This window comes from Sesamum indicum, linkage group LG1 (assembly GCF_026168435.1).
Source record: "Sesamum indicum cultivar Baizhima isolate 11 linkage group LG1, ASM2616843v1, whole genome shotgun sequence".
In the NCBI taxonomy this organism is placed as follows: Eukaryota; Viridiplantae; Streptophyta; class Magnoliopsida; order Lamiales; family Pedaliaceae; genus Sesamum; species Sesamum indicum.
The window spans coordinates 841,629-859,700 of NC_142657.1; the positions used below are offsets into that span (position 1 = coordinate 841,629).

The 18,072-nt window shown below is 35.3% G+C and overlaps 3 protein-coding genes across 7 annotated transcripts; 1 reads left to right on the forward strand and 2 right to left on the reverse strand.

Annotated features, from left to right (window-relative positions):
• Positions 1-975: 975 nt before the first annotated feature.
• Positions 976-5,333, reverse strand: LOC105160928 (uncharacterized). Of its 3 annotated transcripts, none has more exons than XM_011078645.3 (6): positions 5,073-5,333; positions 2,491-3,703; positions 2,314-2,364; positions 2,132-2,230; positions 1,730-1,894; positions 976-1,303 (listed from the first exon to the last, which is right to left on the reverse strand). In XM_011078645.3, exons 2-6 carry the CDS (start codon positions 3,676-3,678, stop codon positions 1,169-1,171), a joined length of 1,638 nt encoding a protein of 545 aa, XP_011076947.2. In that variant the 5' UTR covers positions 3,679-3,703; positions 5,073-5,333; the 3' UTR covers positions 976-1,168. The 3 variants fall into 3 exon arrangements, with proteins under 3 accessions (XP_011076947.2, XP_011076797.2, XP_011076868.2); XM_011078495.3 differs by having other exon boundaries at positions 5,112-5,331; XM_011078566.3 differs by having other exon boundaries at positions 5,169-5,330.
• Positions 5,334-8,270: 2,937 nt separating this feature from the next.
• LOC105161216 (uncharacterized) lies at positions 8,271-10,261 on the forward strand. Its single transcript, XM_011078870.3, has one exon. It carries the CDS (start codon positions 8,410-8,412, stop codon positions 10,018-10,020), a length of 1,611 nt encoding a protein of 536 aa, XP_011077172.2. The 5' UTR covers positions 8,271-8,409; the 3' UTR covers positions 10,021-10,261.
• A 238-nt stretch (positions 10,262-10,499) lies between these two features.
• Positions 10,500-17,781, reverse strand: LOC105161127 (pentatricopeptide (PPR) repeat-containing protein / CBS domain-containing protein). 3 transcript variants are annotated; one of them, XM_011078759.3, is made up of 12 exons: positions 17,420-17,780; positions 16,997-17,179; positions 15,988-16,120; positions 15,664-15,761; positions 15,370-15,531; positions 15,198-15,266; positions 14,688-14,823; positions 13,286-13,518; positions 12,481-12,558; positions 12,088-12,156; positions 11,802-11,978; positions 10,500-10,783 (listed from the first exon to the last, which is right to left on the reverse strand). In XM_011078759.3, exons 1-12 carry the CDS (start codon positions 17,666-17,668, stop codon positions 10,514-10,516), a joined length of 1,857 nt encoding a protein of 618 aa, XP_011077061.2. In that variant the 5' UTR covers positions 17,669-17,780; the 3' UTR covers positions 10,500-10,513. The 3 variants fall into 3 exon arrangements, with proteins under 3 accessions (XP_011077061.2, XP_088738510.1, XP_088738514.1); XM_088882384.1 differs by having other exon boundaries at positions 10,661-10,800; positions 17,420-17,781; XM_088882388.1 differs by lacking the exon at positions 10,500-10,783 and adding an exon at positions 10,829-10,977 and having other exon boundaries at positions 17,420-17,781.
• Between the last annotated feature and the right edge of the window lie 291 nt (positions 17,782-18,072).

Genomic DNA, 18,072 nt, shown 5'->3' on the forward strand with positions numbered 1-18,072 from the left:
CCCATTAAAACTTTAAATTAATAATTCATAAATATTAAGGTAATTTACTAAAATATGAAGTCTGTAATGCTTTACGCATTTGATCATTCATGGATGATTTTGCTATGCCTTTTAGTTGATGAGACATGATTGGGTGTTATAAATTATTTTATTATCCTATAGAGATTTATGTAATATATGTTTCATTCATCATGCATGAATATATTTAATTGGTTATAATAGTTATTTAAGTGCAACGAATTACTGTAAACATGTATATTTAAGTAATTTCAATGAATTGATACATGTGTCTATGAATATAATAGTTAATTGTATACAATAAATTGATATTATACATGAATATATTTAATTAGTTATAAAAAATTGATTGATGCATGAATATAATCAATGAAACATATATGAACCTCATTTATTTTCAATACATATGTACTAAATTTACTGAATTTAAAAGGTCTCTCTTTTAATTAATAAAATATTAATTTATCGATAAATTAATATCTCTCTAAATTAATAAAATTTCATGGTCCCAAGATTATTAATTTATAGAGGTTTTACTGTATAATTATATAAATACAAAATCAAATATATTAAAAACCAAAACATGCAAAGACACTCTCTCTATCCTTCAAAGATAAAATTAAATAAAACAAAACCACCATAAAAGTATAGCCAAACAAAGCCTAGTATTTATGTTACAAATTTATACACAATTTAAACTTGTTCAACCATCAAACTGAAACCATTACTCAAGAATAAAACCTACCAACTATTCTTAATGTAATAACCATATACCTCAGCAAAACAATTGTAATATGATTACTGCAATTACAAAGGAAGATCATCATACACTACAACCAAAGATCTTTAATAAGACTATAAAACCATAACAAGGTTTTTTAATGTCAGAAACCACATCATGTCCCAATTCTTACACCAAACATTTATTAGATTCTTTCCAGACACAATGTCCAAACATAAGACAAAGAAGATATTATTGAAGAGTTGCTTTTGCATAAAGGCAGCCAGGAACACATCGTACAGTTCTCACCAGCATGCCTAAGAGCTTCAATGTGCTGACGACCGTCACTGAAATATTTACAAACTGACGATTTTATAAAGAAGAAGAAAGAAGTTTCAAGAAATACAATTTTGTACAGAGGAAATTTTTTCACGATGACGATGCAGCAGCCTTGCAGATGGGGCACCAATTCTTGAGCCGTAACCACTGGTTTATGCATGTGAGGTGATACCCATGCTGGCATCCGACCAACTTGCCAATCTCATCCCCCAGTTCATACTCCTCCTGCAACAAAAACAACCACCCTTTTCAGTCGTTCTGTAGTATTAAGTATAGTATAATCATACGTAAGAGAAGAACGTGTTCAAAGTCTCTTGCTTGGTTTCTTAACAAGCTAAAAGATCAAGCTCAATATCAATTTCAAGCTTAAATAGTTGACATAGGAACTGCTCCATAATTTCGACAAAGAATTCAAAGGGCTTCTCTCCCGTTTCTTTTTCTTGCAGAGAGGAGCAGATTCTTTCCTTCTTTATATTTAGTATACATGATATTATTTTCCTAAGCTATTTCTTATTTTTGTTTTTTTTCTCTTCTAATACAATTATTATTCTTCGTCTTCTTTTATTTTTTACAGGGTAAATGGTTCGAGGGGAGGCACTATTAACTAATGAGCCAGAAAGTTATTTGCATTTTTCATGAAAAGAAGGTGACCTGACAAATACTGCATTTGATGTCATCTCCATCTTTACCCAATCCCGCGACTCTTACTTCTGATGGGGTCGTCTGATACATGCTTCTCCTAACACATTTAGAAAGTGCCTCTTCCGAGAGTGCTGTGCTCACTGTACCCATCCTCTCCTCCAGCGCTAATAATTCCTGCCAAATGCGAGGCATATTGAATGTCAGAAAAAATAGAAGCAGATACTGTGGAAACACAACAAGATAATCTCACTGAAACCAAGAACTGTGCGCTGTCTTCTTCGAGAGAGATCTCAAGTAACACAGGAATTAGAGGATTTGGATCAAAGTTAATTGAGTAATGCTGGAAACAGAGTGTAATATGAGGTTACATCCACCAAACATTGACAAGAAGCAAATTAAAGCAAAACTGACCTCATACGACATGTTATCAATATCCAGTCTCATGTCTCGGTGTTGGTCATGCAGGTTGAGGCCACCAAGAAATAAGCTCGTCTCCAAGGCAAGAAATTGCTGCATGTAGAGAAATTTCATAAGGGTTAATTACAACATTTCCAGTTTGAAAGATATTACGGAATAAACAAAATCGAGTATACCTCATGTGTGAGCTCTTCATCCTGCTCAATCCTCTCAAGTGCTAATAATACCTGTGCAATGTAAGAGTACCATCAGTGTCTTGAATTTGGAAACCATCTCAACATAGTTGCATCACCATGCAGTTACATAGAAAATAAATTAATGAATTCAATGCATAGCGCTAACAGGAACTATACCTCAGCAATTCCATCCATGTTATATCGTGGCAATGAATCACGGTTCATTAAATGGGAAAAGCCAAGTTCAGCTGAAGTAAAAGGCATTATAGTGGATTGATTATCATCATCATTACGGCTGGAAAGACTATAAGAACTCGAACCACTTGATGAGCCATTTGCAGTAAACAGCTGTGATGATCTTGGCCCACCAATATTAACGGGTATTTCAGAATCAGGAAACTGAGAAACGCCAAAAGCAGGTTCCCTGACAGATAAACTGTTTCTTCCATTTGGTCGGTAAGAAAGCCTCATCCTGCTATTGTTTATGTTTGTTGATCTTCTTGTCCTGACAGAAGTAGCAGGAGTGGTATCCTCTCCAGGGGTGAAACTATTATGTCTGGAGCCGGAGATGGAAATACCACTAGTTGAAGCAAAGACATTTCCATCAATTGATGCTGCTGAATTCGTTTGCCTTCTACGAGACAAACTGCTCTCGCCTTCCTGGCTTCTCTTCTTCATTACATTTTTCCCAGCAGACTTTGATTCTGATGATGAACAACTTGCTGATACAACGTCTGATATTGAATTGCATTTCATATTCCTCAGACCATACCTACTCCTATTACTACTGTTAAGTGTCCCAAGGCCAGAGTTTTGAGAAATGGAAGGAACAGCGGAACCTGGCTGAGAATTCGGGCCTGATTTATGCTGTAACTTTTCTCGGGATCTGGTGCTTGATGGTAAACTAGAACTCCCAATTTCTGCCATATTAACCTCTCGAGGGTTGTTCATTGATTCCGAATGATGTCTAGTCGGACTCCTACCAGGTGAAGACACAAGTTCTGGAACTTCGGAATCACCTGATTGACTACTTTCTGATTGATCAAATTCCAATTGGGAAGACAACTTTCTACTTGGATCAAGATATGAACCTTTTGCTCTGGTCCTCACAGAACGGCTCCTAGAGGAATTCCCTATCATTTCATTCCCATTTGAAGCACAAAAAGAATGCCTAGAGCATTTACCTTTGTCAGGGCTCCCAATTTTAACATTCTGACTGTTGTACTTAATTCTTCCACTGCACCCGATTCGGTTGCAAAATTCATTCTGATCCCGGTCAGTGGTTGTATCTTTAAAAGTAACATTATATCCTTTTCGTGGAGCCATAATCCCGGCAGCACTTCTTTTACCCGAGTATCTATCCATGAATAGTTGTATTGACCATCTGTTCCTGTTTCAACAACGACATATGTTTAGCCTTCAAGTGATAATCATCATGCCCATAAGTGAAGAAGACACTTCAGGAGACGAATTCCACCCATCTTAATTGCAAGAAGATATAAGCATTTCACAACCAAAGAGACTTGCTGATTTTGCACAATATCTCAACAAACTTAGTATTCAAAAAAGAATCTAATGAAGTGCAATGGAGGGATATGGAAGTGTTCATGCAGATGCAAATGAACAGCATTATGCAAATTCCTGATACAGTAATAAAAACACACTACATAAATACCATTGAAAGATTGAAGCACACAAAAATCATCCAGTAGCAAATCCACCAAATAACTCTTAACGCTATATCTACAAGTGTAATACTTTGACAGTGAAGCTAAAATTTAAGTTTGAAAGAAAGTCACATGTCAACAATCGGATAAAAGATAAGTAATCCCATTACAGATGCAGAATTTACACTCCAATAAAAACATGTCAAAACTCAGACAAGAAATTAACAGTGTTCGGAAGAATATCAACAGGGTTTTGACAGGAAAAGATTTAATAATTTTACCTTTTCCATTAAGCTCATATTCAAATATGACTAACATTCAGAGTCGTAAGTATGAGATTGATCATAATTAAAGAAGGCAGAAGGACGGAAGGAAGGAGAAGAAAATATTTCAAGAGGAGAAAGAAGGGGTTTGTATAGTCAAAGAGCATATCCTATTAACAATTTCAAACTCCTTAAAGAGACATAGTTTCCGTCTCTTTTCGGTAAGTGAGAAAATTCTATGCTATGTTGCTTTGTTGCTTTGCAGTTCGTATCCGTAAAGAATCACTTTATCAGAATCTAAGTCACCATAGAGTTCAAGCAAAGATGACTCTGCACTCTCTTCAATAACAAACTGCAAAGCTGGAACAGGGAAACACAAATCCTGAATTTCATATAACCTTGACGAATCAAATACATAAGGGAAAAACATTCCTGTAATAACATAATCACATAAATAAACAAACATAGTTCTGCATGAAGAATCCCAAAAACGTTGACTACTGAGCAAAAACTTCAAATTTTCATAGAAATAATGGACTGTCAATCAAGACTTCAGAACTTAAAGCCTTAACTCTTACAACAAACAAGGAAAACTAAATTGTAAAAAGGAATCCCATATAAAAAAAAAACAAAGAACATGGTCTAGAAACAACAACACACCTCAAGAAATCAAAAAGAACCCTCAAAACAGATATCCTTATTACAATCAGAACTCCTAACAAGAAACTTACAAGAAAAGAAACAATCATTAGACCAAGAAACATGAGAAATAAAGGCATGAAAACCCAAAAAGAGAATTTCCAAGAAACCCAATCAACAAACAGCTTACAGCCAAGAAAACTCAAACTCAACCCTCCTGAATCACAACCTGACAAAGAAAAGCCATAGCTTGAACTTGTTATTCTTTTTCAGTATTCTTCTTTACCTTGTTTTCGTCCTTTTGACTCTCTATATCTTCCTCTTTTACAACAAAAAGAGAAACCCAAAAAAGAAAAAGATCCCCACAACACACAATACGAGAAGGGCCTTGCCCTTTTTAAGACAGAAAGAGATAAAGACAACTTATGTTAACAAAACACGTATATATATATATACATACGTGGTGAAAACATGTATTTTTACATATACATACACACACATACACATATACTATGTGTAAATATATAATAATGTTAAAGATCCGAAGATAATGGGAGACTTCACTTCACCATTAAACATAAACAAATCCTTTTTCCTTAACAAACAACTGCTTATTTGCTGTCCTGCCTTCTGTTCTGCGTCTTGTGAGCAGATCTCAGCCGTCGGATTCGCTATCCGAGTTTGGACGGTCAAAATATTAGGGGAAGTTGGGCCGCCCAAACGTCAGCGTCATGGGCCCAGTGGGCCTCATTCGCAGAGGTTGCGTAGCATTAGTATATACCAGTAGTTGCCCCATACTAATTAATTATTTATTTATAAAAGACAAAACTACCTATAAAACATAATCATTTATTCCTCATTTATACTTACATATTTATTTAAATAAATAAAATATTCTAAAAATAAAATAAAATTTTAATATTAAATAAATTAACATAATACCTCGAATTTCAATCCAAATCTTTTTTAATTACAAAATAATATTACGTTCCGTATTGCATTAATAGATACATGTTACGTGTATAAATTTAGGATAAATTATAATTATCCCTTCTAAAAGTTGAAATAATTATAAATATTTTATTATTATTTTAAAATTAAAAATAAAAAAATATATAACTTTTGGACGATGAGGTAGACATTACTGTTTAACCCTTTCTAAATTCTTCTAAAAAATAAAGAAATGTATTTGAAAATAAAAAATTGGGGTGGGTAAAATAAATTATGTATAAGAAATAGTAATTCATAAAAATATTTTAAAATTTTCTAAAATACATATAAAATTATAATTCACAATCTAAAATACTATTTTTTATTAATTCAGTATGCAAATTGAATGAAAATCTAACAAATTCTAACCTTGTTGTTAGACGGACGTTAAAATTAAAAAGGTATTTGTAATTTTTCAAATAACAAGAACGTATTTATAATTATATCTAATTTCAAATGAGGTAGCTGTAATTTATCATAAAAATATATATTATTTATATATTTCTAAAAGAAATTCTATACACAGTATTAGTATGTATATATTAAATGAAATATAAAGTGCAATACTATTTTATAATAAAAAAAAATTAGGACCACACAAATTCAATTCTAAAAATCAAATAATGTGATATTTGCCAAAAAAGGAAAAGGGAAATTATTTGTCCCCACAAACATTAAAAACAAAACCTAAAAAAAATAATTTATACTATTATTTAAAAATAAAAAAAGTGGTACAAATACAAAATGATAATTTTGACAGTACTGTACTAATTTTTTATCATCTTCAAAATGTCTTTTAATTAATAAAATAACTATTCATTCAACTTTTTAAATTATATAAATAATATGTTAATTTTTTATTTTTTTAATATAATGTGCTAATTTATATATTTTACTCTTTTTTAAAAACATGAAAAATTATAATGACTGTTAGTACATAAATAAATAAAAGGAAGAAAACAAAATAAAATCCATTAATTTTTTGTGGATGGAACCACTTACCAAACCCCACCACTAACCTCAAAGAAGTGCAACACATGGCCAACCTTTCCTATACCATTCTAGCCACTTTTTTTTCCCTTGCTTTTTTTATATTACTATTTTTACTTGCATTTATCACATATATATATATATATATATATATATATTGGGGGTGGGGGTGGGGGGGGGGGGGTAAGTGGAACTTGAGTAGGTATTTGAATTAATAAATTTCATAAATATGTATGATTGGATTTTTGATAAACTTGTTTTGAGATTATAAAATGATGATTGACCTTTTCTTTTTCTTTTTTTTTTTTTTGATGAATTATTAATAAAGTTGTTACATCAACATTTAATAGTGATGGGGTCCCATGACTTGTACATCTTGCTATGACTTATCTATTTATATTGATTAAAGTTAAATTCATTTTGTTAAATATAACAAATTAAATATTTGGCTGAAATTTGAGTTAATTAATTAAAAATAATAATAATAAATTATGATAAAAAAAAAACTCATACTATTCCATATTACTAATAAAAGTAAATTCAGATACAAATTTTGACTGAAAAATTATGGACATTTTAAAATTTTTGATAAATGGACAAAAATACCCTTAAATACGAGAGCTTCGAGGCCCGTTGACATAATGGGGTAATTAGCATGATTTGCGGTTAGATTAAAAGCAACGAATGTCCCAAAAGAGTCTCTAGCTATCATTGCTCTCTTCCTTCCATTTCATATACTATCAATCTTCTTCATTACAACATGAATCATTTGCCTTCTTCTTTCTTCTTCATCATTCAAATGTGAAAAGAACTAAAAGGTTTCATCACATTTTGTCATCCGAGGTATACTTCTGCATATCTCTTTACGTTTTTCATCTTATCTGTTTGTTCGTATGTATATTTAATGGTAGAACGTACGAATAACAAATCAATGAGAAACTAGTTTGAAAAGGTATTAAGATAGAGAGAAAATTTGTACATTTTTGCTCAATGTTGAATTGCTTAATCGACCATTATTTTTTTTAATCATTTCATGCAATCACATTGCTGCCCGTTATGTTTTAACATTGTTGGTTCACGACTAATTGGAGATTTTGTAATAATCAACGTCACTTTTTTTTTTTCAATGTACAATTTCGATTTAGAATATGTTCGTGTATGCATATTAAGTAAATAACTAATCAAGAACGAAGAAATCTTTTAGGCAATTGCTCGTTTATCTGAGAAATGAGAATAGGAACGAAATAAAATCAAGAGTAGAATAATATATATATATATATATATATTTAAAAAAAAACAAACTGTCTCTATTTTATTTAGAGAAATAAAACTCCTATGTTACGTAATGCAATGCCTAATTAGTGACATTAATTTAGAAATGCATATTGGGGATGACAAAAAATTTTGGCGTATGCATCTCGTACAAATAAAAGAGTGTGATATGTGGATGATAATGAGTAAGAATGACGGGTAAGTATATTTATACATAGTTCTATGTATTAATTGTCCGAAGATGTATATAGATATGTGTTATTAATTGTTCCGAAATGCAGGTGGTAAGAACTACTAGTCATCGGATGGCAACAATAAGGAGAGACTTTGCTCCAGGCAAGGAGAAGAGGACACCTCCTCCACCAATAGGAAACACAAGCCTAAGAGGAAGCACAAGCCTGAGCAGAACCACCAGCCTGAGAGGAACCACAAGCCTCCGCCCGCCCGCAAACCTCAGGCCCGCCACAAATCTCAGAGTAACACCCTATCCAGGCACACCTGAAAGAAATACTCCAAGCTACCTCAAGACCACACCTGAAAGAAATACTCCAAGCTACCTCAAGACCACACCTGAAAGAAATACTCCGAGCTTCCTCAAGCCCACACCTGAAAGAAATACTCCAACCTACCTCAAGCCCACGAGACCAGCTTCCACTACCGATGTTTCTAAGCAACAGACCAAGAAACCGATCACCAGACCAAGATCAATCGACAAGCCTCCACCCCCGTCTCCTATACTAAAACCACGTGTTTCGACTAATCCACCTATTCGGCCTGGGAAGGCTGTTGTTCTCCAGAAACCGATTCCTGATAAGAATGTGAAAGCACCGGTGGTTAAGAATGTGGGGAAACGACGGCCCTTGTCTGTCACGTCTGCCAGACCTGTAAGTAGCGTGAAGAAGAGCAATGCATCCATGAAGAAGCAAGAGACTGGAAAGAGTACTTCAGGAGCAAAGGTACAGATCTTTACTAGTCCTCATAAAAGCATGGAGCATCCACATGTGTCTCAGGTTTCAGTGTCTGTTGTCCTGAAACCTGAGACGCAAACTGGACAACAAGAATCTCTACATGTGTCTAGTGTCATGAAACCTGTGACACAAACTGGACATCAAGAACCTTGCTTCGTTGAAGCTGAAGAACAGGGAATAAAGATTGTAGGCTATGAGGATAAGGGCACCGATGATTTACTGCAAGAGGATCTAGAAACATTTGACCTTGGGGAAATTGAAGAAGAGTATGACTATGAGGCCAAGATTGTGATTGCTGAGTCTTCTGTTGCTACGGAACATGAAAATGTCTCACTTGGTATCATGGCAAAAGAGCCAGCAGAAGAACAATCATTCATTCAAGAGAGCAGCAGCAAACAGCAGGAATCGGAAGAACAGAGCATAACTGAAGTAAATAGCAGTAATGCTGGTGAAAGTGTTGCAGATAATCCCAATGACGAGGCTGAAAAGAAGGAAGTCGAAAAAGAAGAAGGAGAAGGAGAAAGAGCATCAACTAAGAAAGACGAAGCGGCTAGCGGAAGTGAAGCTCACGAATCTAAGGAAACAGAGGGGCTAGAAGTAGTCGATGAAATGAAACAAGAAGCAGTGCAGGAAAACAAGGAAGAAGCGGTCGAGGAAAAGAAAGAAGATGCGGTGGAGGAAAAGAAACAAGAAGTAATCGAGGAAAAGAAGCAAGAAGTGGTGGTCGAGGAAAAGAAGCAAGAATTACATACTCCAGCTACAAAACTACGACCAGGAGCACAAGGGAAGAAGGATACTGCAGTTTCCAACGATGTGATCAAGGAAACTGCAAGCAAGCTTCGTGAGCAGAGGAAAAACAGAGTGAAAGCTCTTGCTGGCGCTTTTGAGTCTGTTATATCCTTGCAGGAGGCTAAGTGACAACAACACAAATATACTTCAAATTCTTAATGGAAAAATGGACCTCCATAGGTACTTTGAGGATTGTTTCCATGGAAAAAAGTTTGTATTTGATACAAGATGAATTTCTTGAGTGCTTATGCTTAAATTGTTTTGTTATCTATCATTTTTTTTTTTTTTGGTTATCTGTACAGAGAACATCACCAGATTGTGTGCATGATAATACACAAGTCTATCGTATTGTGTTAACTGACACTGTGCACTCACTGGAGAGTCTAAATGTCTAACTTCAATCTCTCTAAAGCTGCGGCAATTCAACATTGAAGAGTACTGAACAGTAGATCTCACACAATTCCTTGATCTTTTTCATCTACGGAATGGAGATAGATGCTGTAAGCGGCAGCTATTATGTTCACTACCTGGATTTTCGCCACATAAATATGCTCAGTGTATACTAATATTTAAATCAAATGGCAAACTATATGGTAAAGAAAAGTAGCTAGAAGAACTCATCTCATATATTTGTATTGCTTTTAGCCAGGTGAAACTGCTCATCAGTCATCTCTGATGAATTCTTGGTAAGCTTACACAGGTGTTCATATGTAAAAACTCCTACAGCCCTTAAACTGGAGCTAGAAGATATTCCATTAAAGTCGCCGTATTTCACTATTACTACCATTTTGTACCTTTTCTCTAACATGAGATCAATGACATAGCCGACTGATGTTGAACTTGTAACGCAAGGAGGTGGACTTCTCATTAGCATTGCAAGTGGGGCATCTAGCTGCAGAAAATGTCATCCTAATGTGTTATAAGACAAGTCAAGATACCAAGAAGAAGAGAACGAACGGTATGACACTGACAAGATTGAAAGAAGACAAAAAAATAGCAGCAGGCAACAAGTGTTGCAGTTTTACTCAAGAGATTTTGCAGGAATGTCTGTATACTCCAGTTTTTTAGTTAACATCGGACAAAGCTCTACAAAAATCAAGTAAGAGGATTGGATTACTACCGAATAATTCACTGAAGTATGTAGCTTATGACATGGATCTGACATAACTTTCACATTTAGGCACAGAGACAGCATTAAGAATCTGGGAGCCTAGTGTCACAGCCATTGCGACTCAAACATTGCATGCCCAAACTGAAGATAAATAACAGTTAAAATCGATCAAATTTCTAATTATGACCTAAATTCGTCTATCAGCTCATCGCTACTCACTAGACCCTCTACAAGTACTAGTTATTGCTGCTGCAGAGCATTTCATTGTTGCAGTACTCCTATGATATACACCAATCAAGATGGATGTTCCAATCTTGAAGCATATGATGTAATGCAAGGACCTAATTTACCATTAGACGCCACAGAGCATTGAATTTACAGCAAATTGATATCTTAATTTTTTTTAATCCCAACTAAACCCCCCACCCCAGTTTGAACCCCAACAACCAACCATCCCCCATATCTAAGCCACCTGATTTCCTAAAGAATTTATTTGACAGATCACTGTTCAGAGTCATTAAGCAGCACTTTGACAACGTTATTGTTTTCAACCCAAGATCAGAAATACCAAGTCTTAATATATAGATTTTTTCCAATCTATTGCCCTCAAAGTACATCTAAATCCAGAACAAATTCAAGCATTATTCAAGCAGTCTTGGTGAAGCTAATTATAAGTTGTTTGTTTTCTCCAAAATAAGTATAAAAATGAAAAAATTCCTTGGTTCAGACAGCACAAAGAATTGCCAATACTAAACAGCATATTAATTCAGCTTTAAATTTTTGGAGCAAAATAAATTACCTCGTTACAGTCTTCACGATGCAGTATCCCAATGCAGCCTCCCCACTCATCTATGATGGGCACAACAGAATCCTTAAAAAAACGCATAACCACTTGCTTCAATTGCAACGTAGCTTGAAGTGGCGAAGCTTCACTAAATGGTACCATGATGTGCTCAATTGCATCTCTAAGCGATACCTATTTCAGATTTTAGACAAATTGCGAACTGGATTAGACTTTAAACTATTTTGTGAGACATCATAGTACCTAGTCAACTAGAGCTCATAACAAACAAGATCTTATATACCTGACAAAGTACAAGAGGACTCAACATCGATGTCTTTAAACCCATCAATGCCTCAAGTCGTAAAGCAACCTGCAATGTGACACATTGAATTTTATAGAAGGAAGAAAGGCAGCAACAGACAGCATCTGGCTTCAAGCAGGTCCAGGGGTACCGAGTGCAAGAATTAATTTGACAATAAAAATGTAGTTAGTAGAGAAAAAGAAAAGACTAATATGCTTTTCTTCACCCTGTGAAAGAAGGCCACCACCTCACATGATTATGTAGCCATGGAATGTTATATACAGACCGAATCACTAAAGTACATCAAACAGCAGAGACAAGTGGAGACATTTTTGGTAGTTCTCCAGATTACCCTATTAAAGTTATGCCCAGAATATGATAACCAGAACATACCATGCCAGCTCGACTACTCCATGTTATGTCCTTCCATCTCCACATAATATTCTTAAGTTTTTGCAAAGCCACGTTGACCTGCAGAAGGTTCAGAACTAAATGTATCATATAACTAGTAAGAAGACTAACATTAGCCATTGATTCATAATATAAAGAAAAAAAGTATGTTAAGACATTAAGATTTGTGCAACTTGTTTTCATTGGAGACAGAAAAGACAAAGTCATTTGTAGACTCAAAATCAAGTATAAAGGATATGCAGTGAAAACACTATTACAACATTATTCCAGATTGAATGAAAGAAAGGGATCTGAAAGCAAGCAAAATACATAACCATGTGAAATGTTAATGCTCAAGGAAGTGGAATAAAAAGACGGAACTCTCCATTTTCTGTAGCTATAAGGCCTAAATAATAAAACAGAAGAACAAGATGAAGAAATAGATCACTTCTGTAAGCCAGCACCATTTATCATCATAAGGCCCATCTGCTACATTCTCATGCAATACTCACACTCCCATATCTAATATGTCCAAAAGCAGAGCTTACAACTTAGGAAATCTAAGATACAAATAGATGCTACTAGATGTTTCCCAGCCATAGCAGTAGATTTCATTGTCCCTCTTCATAGAACTCAGGGAATTCCTCTTTATAACATTCGATACTTGATTTCAAACTGCTTTCAAGAAAGCATTAGAATCTTTATGGCATGGATCACTCTTTGTGTGGAAAAAGGCTTGAAAAATTAAGACACACCAGAGGATGGAGATGCTAGCCAGGGAATTTATTGACCCTATCACTTGACATACCTGGCCTTGATTTAAAGCTGCCTCCATTAAAAGATGATCAGATTCTGCTTGCATCTCTAAGGTAATTGATCCTGCCGAGTCAAACCACATGCGTTCACAGAGTCTTCTTACCATAGCATAGTCTCCCCTTGCAGCGAATGCACGCATCATCGACAGAAAGAGGTGAGGCTTTGGCTTAAGTAGAGGTTTGACATCAGCCTGTTTTATTATCTCCCCAAAAACACACAGAGCACCTAATAATTATTGGAAAGAGACTGCATAAATAGCTGTTGTACAATGAACAAATTCGAACACAAAGCAAAACACGAGACTGTATCTACAAGCTGTCTAGCATATAAAGTAGGAAACCCATTTTTCTACATGTATAAACAAGAGCAAATGACTTAAACGTAAATTTAACCCATTGAAGAATAATAGGATTAGAAAAAGGCGGATGCCAAATGACGAGTTTGGCAAGATGGGGTGCATGCGCCCATTGTTAGTTGCCAATCATCAGGAATATAGCAGATGGACATGATGGTTCAGAAAAGATATGTATATAAACTAATGCAGCAATATTTTACATTTAAGGTGCTGAAAATAACTCATCTCCGTCCAGAAAGGAGGGCACAAGCCTGAGATATGAAAACCTTTGATGTAAAGGTAACCACGCATACACAAAAGTTGGATGAAATCTTGTGGTTTTGACAAACTTGGAATCATGAATTACAGAACTTGCACGTGAATAGAGGGTGACGAAACAAAGCTAGTATATAGGATCAGAACATAATTGGCAAAATGAAAAAAATTAAGTAGCAAAGAAAACACAAAACAAGTTTCAATTAAATTGTAGCTTGAACAAAATTTTCTTCACTACATTATCTTGTCTCGTAGTTATTGTCAGTAACAAGGAGGAAGTCAATTGACAATGTTTCCATAAAGATATCTAGGTCACAGAAGAGATATTTCCCTTAAAAATTGAAGATCCTTTCAAATCATTAGATTGTATTATCAAATAACTTTAAAAAGGTTCAGATTCCCAGCAGTGAAAAGTCAACCTTGGTCTAATTAGTCTATTTCTATCAAAGCTCTAAATTGTTAGGAAGTTTGATGCTCTCTCTCAGATAAAATCAGTCTTCAATGGGAAAGTGAGAACATATTGGGTAGATTTCTCCAAAAGAGAGTGGAAAATAGAACATAAATGAAACACAAGTCTAACAAAATTCTTCAAGCGAAACAGTAAGTAAACTTTTGAACATTGATATCATAAAATGAAATAACGACATTCTTCACACCATTTGAGGTTCAGATTTAACGTTGATGGGTACTATTAGATTTAACATCTTTCTTTCTTTGGGGCAATCATTATGGACCATATGATGACTAGTTGCAGAATTTCTAATACAACCCAGAAATAGCATACCTTTGATTGAACCACAATTTAGCAGTGCATCAACAATTACAGTGTATGCAACACGATCAATACGCAAGTTGTTGCATGATTTCATTTCTATCAAGATCTTTTCCACGGAACAAATATCCTTGACCCGCCCAAAACCCTACAAACATGACATTTGTGTTACAATTGATGTCACAAGTGCTTAATCAACCAAAACCATGCATTTCTGTCCAACAAACGCTAGAGGATTTTGAAAGCTAAGCTATCTAGAATGACAAGCCCTGAAGAAAATATATATATAATAATGGACAAATGGCAGTATGGAATAACATTTTTTCTAAACAAGAATAAAATTGATACATAAGCATGATCACATATTAGAACGAAAGCTGCTTAGAGATCTAAAGAACTCATTTCTCTATAATCTTGATAAACAATGCTGATTTCAGCAGATAATCACCAGAAAGAAGGGACAAAGGGTCGCATTATTGGTCTCCAAAATAACTACATTTGTATATCGCATATAGGACTAACCTGTAGTAATGTAGTGTAAGTAACAAGATCAGGGGAAACATCACAATGACGATCATTTTGGGCTTTATCCTGCAGAATCACGGTAACTGTTCAAGAAACTGGCCAGTCTGCTTTACATTATAACATTTATTCATGAGGCTTTAAACTAGCCTTTCAGACACGTGCTTGAGACCTTCATTTGCTCAAAAAATAGCATAGCTGCATCTAAGTTTTCACACTTGATACATGCAAAAATCAGAGTATTGTAGCTGAGCCTATCAGGATTTAATCCGTGTCTCAGTATGTCATCATGTACGCCTAGTGCTGCCTGAGGACAACCGGAAGTTATATATCCCTGAAAGAGGAAAATACATGTCAATCTACTTGCCAGCTTTATAACGGCCATTAAATATTATAACTATGGGAGGGGAGAAAAACAATAGCAGAATTCCATGAATCATCCCAACAGAACATTTCAAAAAAATACCTTCATCAATAAGTTGAATGTCAAAATTGAAGGACTTTCGCCTTCTTGAAGCACATAACCATATCTTGCAAGAAGTCCATTAGCACGGCGAAGATCCCCTGCACTAGATCGTCAAATACAGAGAGGCAACGTCAGCAAGAAGAGAATCCTGGTGAAAACGTGCAGCGAAACTAGAAAGAAATATTATCTTCATAAGATTAAGAGAACACACAGAAACTTTCAGATTTAATATTATGACTTAACAGAGGAAGAAAGGTGGAGGAAATCACACATCAGCAGGAAACTGAGACGAACAGAATTGCTATTTTGAGTGGAAAACCTAACCTGATTCAATTAAAGCATTCAAGAGACCGCAAATAAGTACTGCAGACAACTGTGGCCCACCAACAGCAGTACCTTGCTCCACAGACTCAAGCACTTGAAATGCTTCATCAAATCTCCGGGCATCGCCCAAACCCTTCACGGAAGAAGAAGCAGTTAACATGAAAGAGACACATCTTTTACACCAAATTTCATGGAAAATGCATTCTCGACCAAGAAATGAAGAAGACGGAGATTATGAAAGAAGTCTGAATCTGAGATAAGAATGTCTACTCTTATTGTAGAGAAACGGGTCTGTAATCCAGTTCTGATTGATTACAGACAGTCAATTGCATGCAAATTACAGGACTATAGAAAGGGGTTTGTTTCCTTTAACATTCCACATAATCCAATGCACACCTTCCAGAATCTCCCACAACCTCTTTACTTCTGCAACCATCCAAAGTGCAAAAGGCAATATCTGACAACCAATGGATAATCAGGTCAAACTAACAACCACCAGGATATAAATTATAATCTAATTTCACCACTTCTCTTCTTCCATCTTTCAGAGGTTCCATATCAATGGATACTAGGCAAATTAACAAGGTGAGAATGTCCTCTATGGTTCGATCTCCAAACACTTTAATGAGGGAGATAAGCTTGTAAACCAACACTGTCAGATTAAAATGTTTTTCTGTACGCATGCCACTCCAAAGACAACAAAAAAGCTTCAAAAATATATAATTTCGAAAACAGTACATCCCTAACTACTATTCTTGAGGCTGTTTCTCAAAATGGCCATGTAATCAACAAAATAATTGACCACCATTGATTATGCGAATAGGAGTTCCAATAATTGATTGTTGACCACCAATGATGATGAGAAAGGGAGTTCCGACCCTACATCGCAAGGTCAGCATTGAAGCAATATTGTTGTTGACATTTTACTAGTCTCAAACATAACAGAGATAATCCCCAAACCTGACATACTCAACCACAAAATACATTGTACAGTGGAAGTTTCGAATACCTTCAAAAGTGTACCATAGGTAACATCATCAACCCCGCAGCTCTCAGGCTTTGACATTTCACCAAACACTCTAAGAGCCGATTCAATGTCTCGGCAATGGACACAAGCCTGCATTACAGCATTCATGACGATTGTGTTCAGCTGCCCGTGCTGCTTCTTTGCAGTCTCTATTTCCTCAAATATCTAAAACAATAACAAAGCAAAGTTATTCCACTAGATATACATGCTCAGTATTTAGAGTTGTATTAAACAAAAATCTAATTTGATGAAGATGAATCTTTACTATATTTTGGAGACCCCTGAATCAAAACATCAAACTCAACCACTCACTAAGACAACAAAGCGGAATTAAGCTGCAGAGAAAGCGCTAATTGCGCCTCACAGTATGAAGGACATAACAAACAAGAAAACAACAGAACTCACCTTAGCAAGCTGTCGTCGCCGAGTGAGCCGAACGACGCGAGACGTTAGCCACTTGAGGTTCACCTCGTCGGAAGACGGGGGGGATCCACGACTCGGCCGTTTGCGCAGCTTGGTTGGAAGGTGTTTGCGTAAATGCCTAGGAGGAGTTGTGGTACTGCAAAAGAGCGCCGACACTGACAAGGAAGCAGGCGACGACAAAACAACCGGTGGAATCCCATAAACCGGCAGGTTCTGCAGCAGCATCTCCATTGCCGATGGTTGATCGAGATTCAAGAAGCAGCCATTATTGAGGCACAAGAATTGTAGGCTCAGCAGCCAAGTATATGGAGGCAAGTAGAAGATAATGTGGGACAGAAGAAATCTCCCAACATATTATTAGATAATGGAAATATTATCATATACTTTGTCACGTGACTTTCCCAACAATTTAGCTAATAATGGAAATATAATTACTAGTTTTTCTTTTTATATTTCTTATTAATTAATTATTATCACCAAATTATATGGTCCAAGGTTCAATAACATAATATCCCCTCTTTATTATAATTTAAAGGGATAATTATCCTCAAGTTTGTATTTATACATCTTTAGACTATATTTTCACCTTTAAAATATTAGTTTTAATTTTTTAAAAAAAAAATTTGTTTGACTTA

What these genes read in the sequence shown, in the direction of transcription:
- LOC105160928 (XM_011078645.3), bottom strand. Translation starts at nt 3,678, where the DNA reads ATGGATAGATACTCGGGTAAAAGAAGTGCTGCCGGGATTATGGCTCCA. An exon ending in ATGAAGAGCTCACACATGAG is followed by an intron (nt 2,231 to 2,313) that starts GTATACTCGATT and finishes CTCTACATGCAG; the next exon opens with CAATTTCTTGCCTTGGAGAC. An exon ending in TTGATAACATGTCGTATGAG is followed by an intron (nt 1,895 to 2,131) that starts GTCAGTTTTGCT and finishes CGCATTTGGCAG; the next exon opens with GAATTATTAGCGCTGGAGGA.
- LOC105161216 (XM_011078870.3), top strand. Translation starts at nt 8,410, where the DNA reads ATGCAGGTGGTAAGAACTACTAGTCATCGGATGGCAACAATAAGGAGA.
- LOC105161127 (XM_011078759.3), bottom strand. Translation starts at nt 17,668, where the DNA reads ATGGAGATGCTGCTGCAGAACCTGCCGGTTTATGGGATTCCACCGGTT. An exon ending in TATTTTTTGAGCAAATGAAG is followed by an intron (nt 15,267 to 15,369) that starts GTCTCAAGCACG and finishes GTGATTCTGCAG; the next exon opens with GATAAAGCCCAAAATGATCG. An exon ending in GTCCTCTTGTACTTTGTCAG is followed by an intron (nt 11,979 to 12,087) that starts GTATATAAGATC and finishes AATCTGAAATAG; the next exon opens with GTATCGCTTAGAGATGCAAT.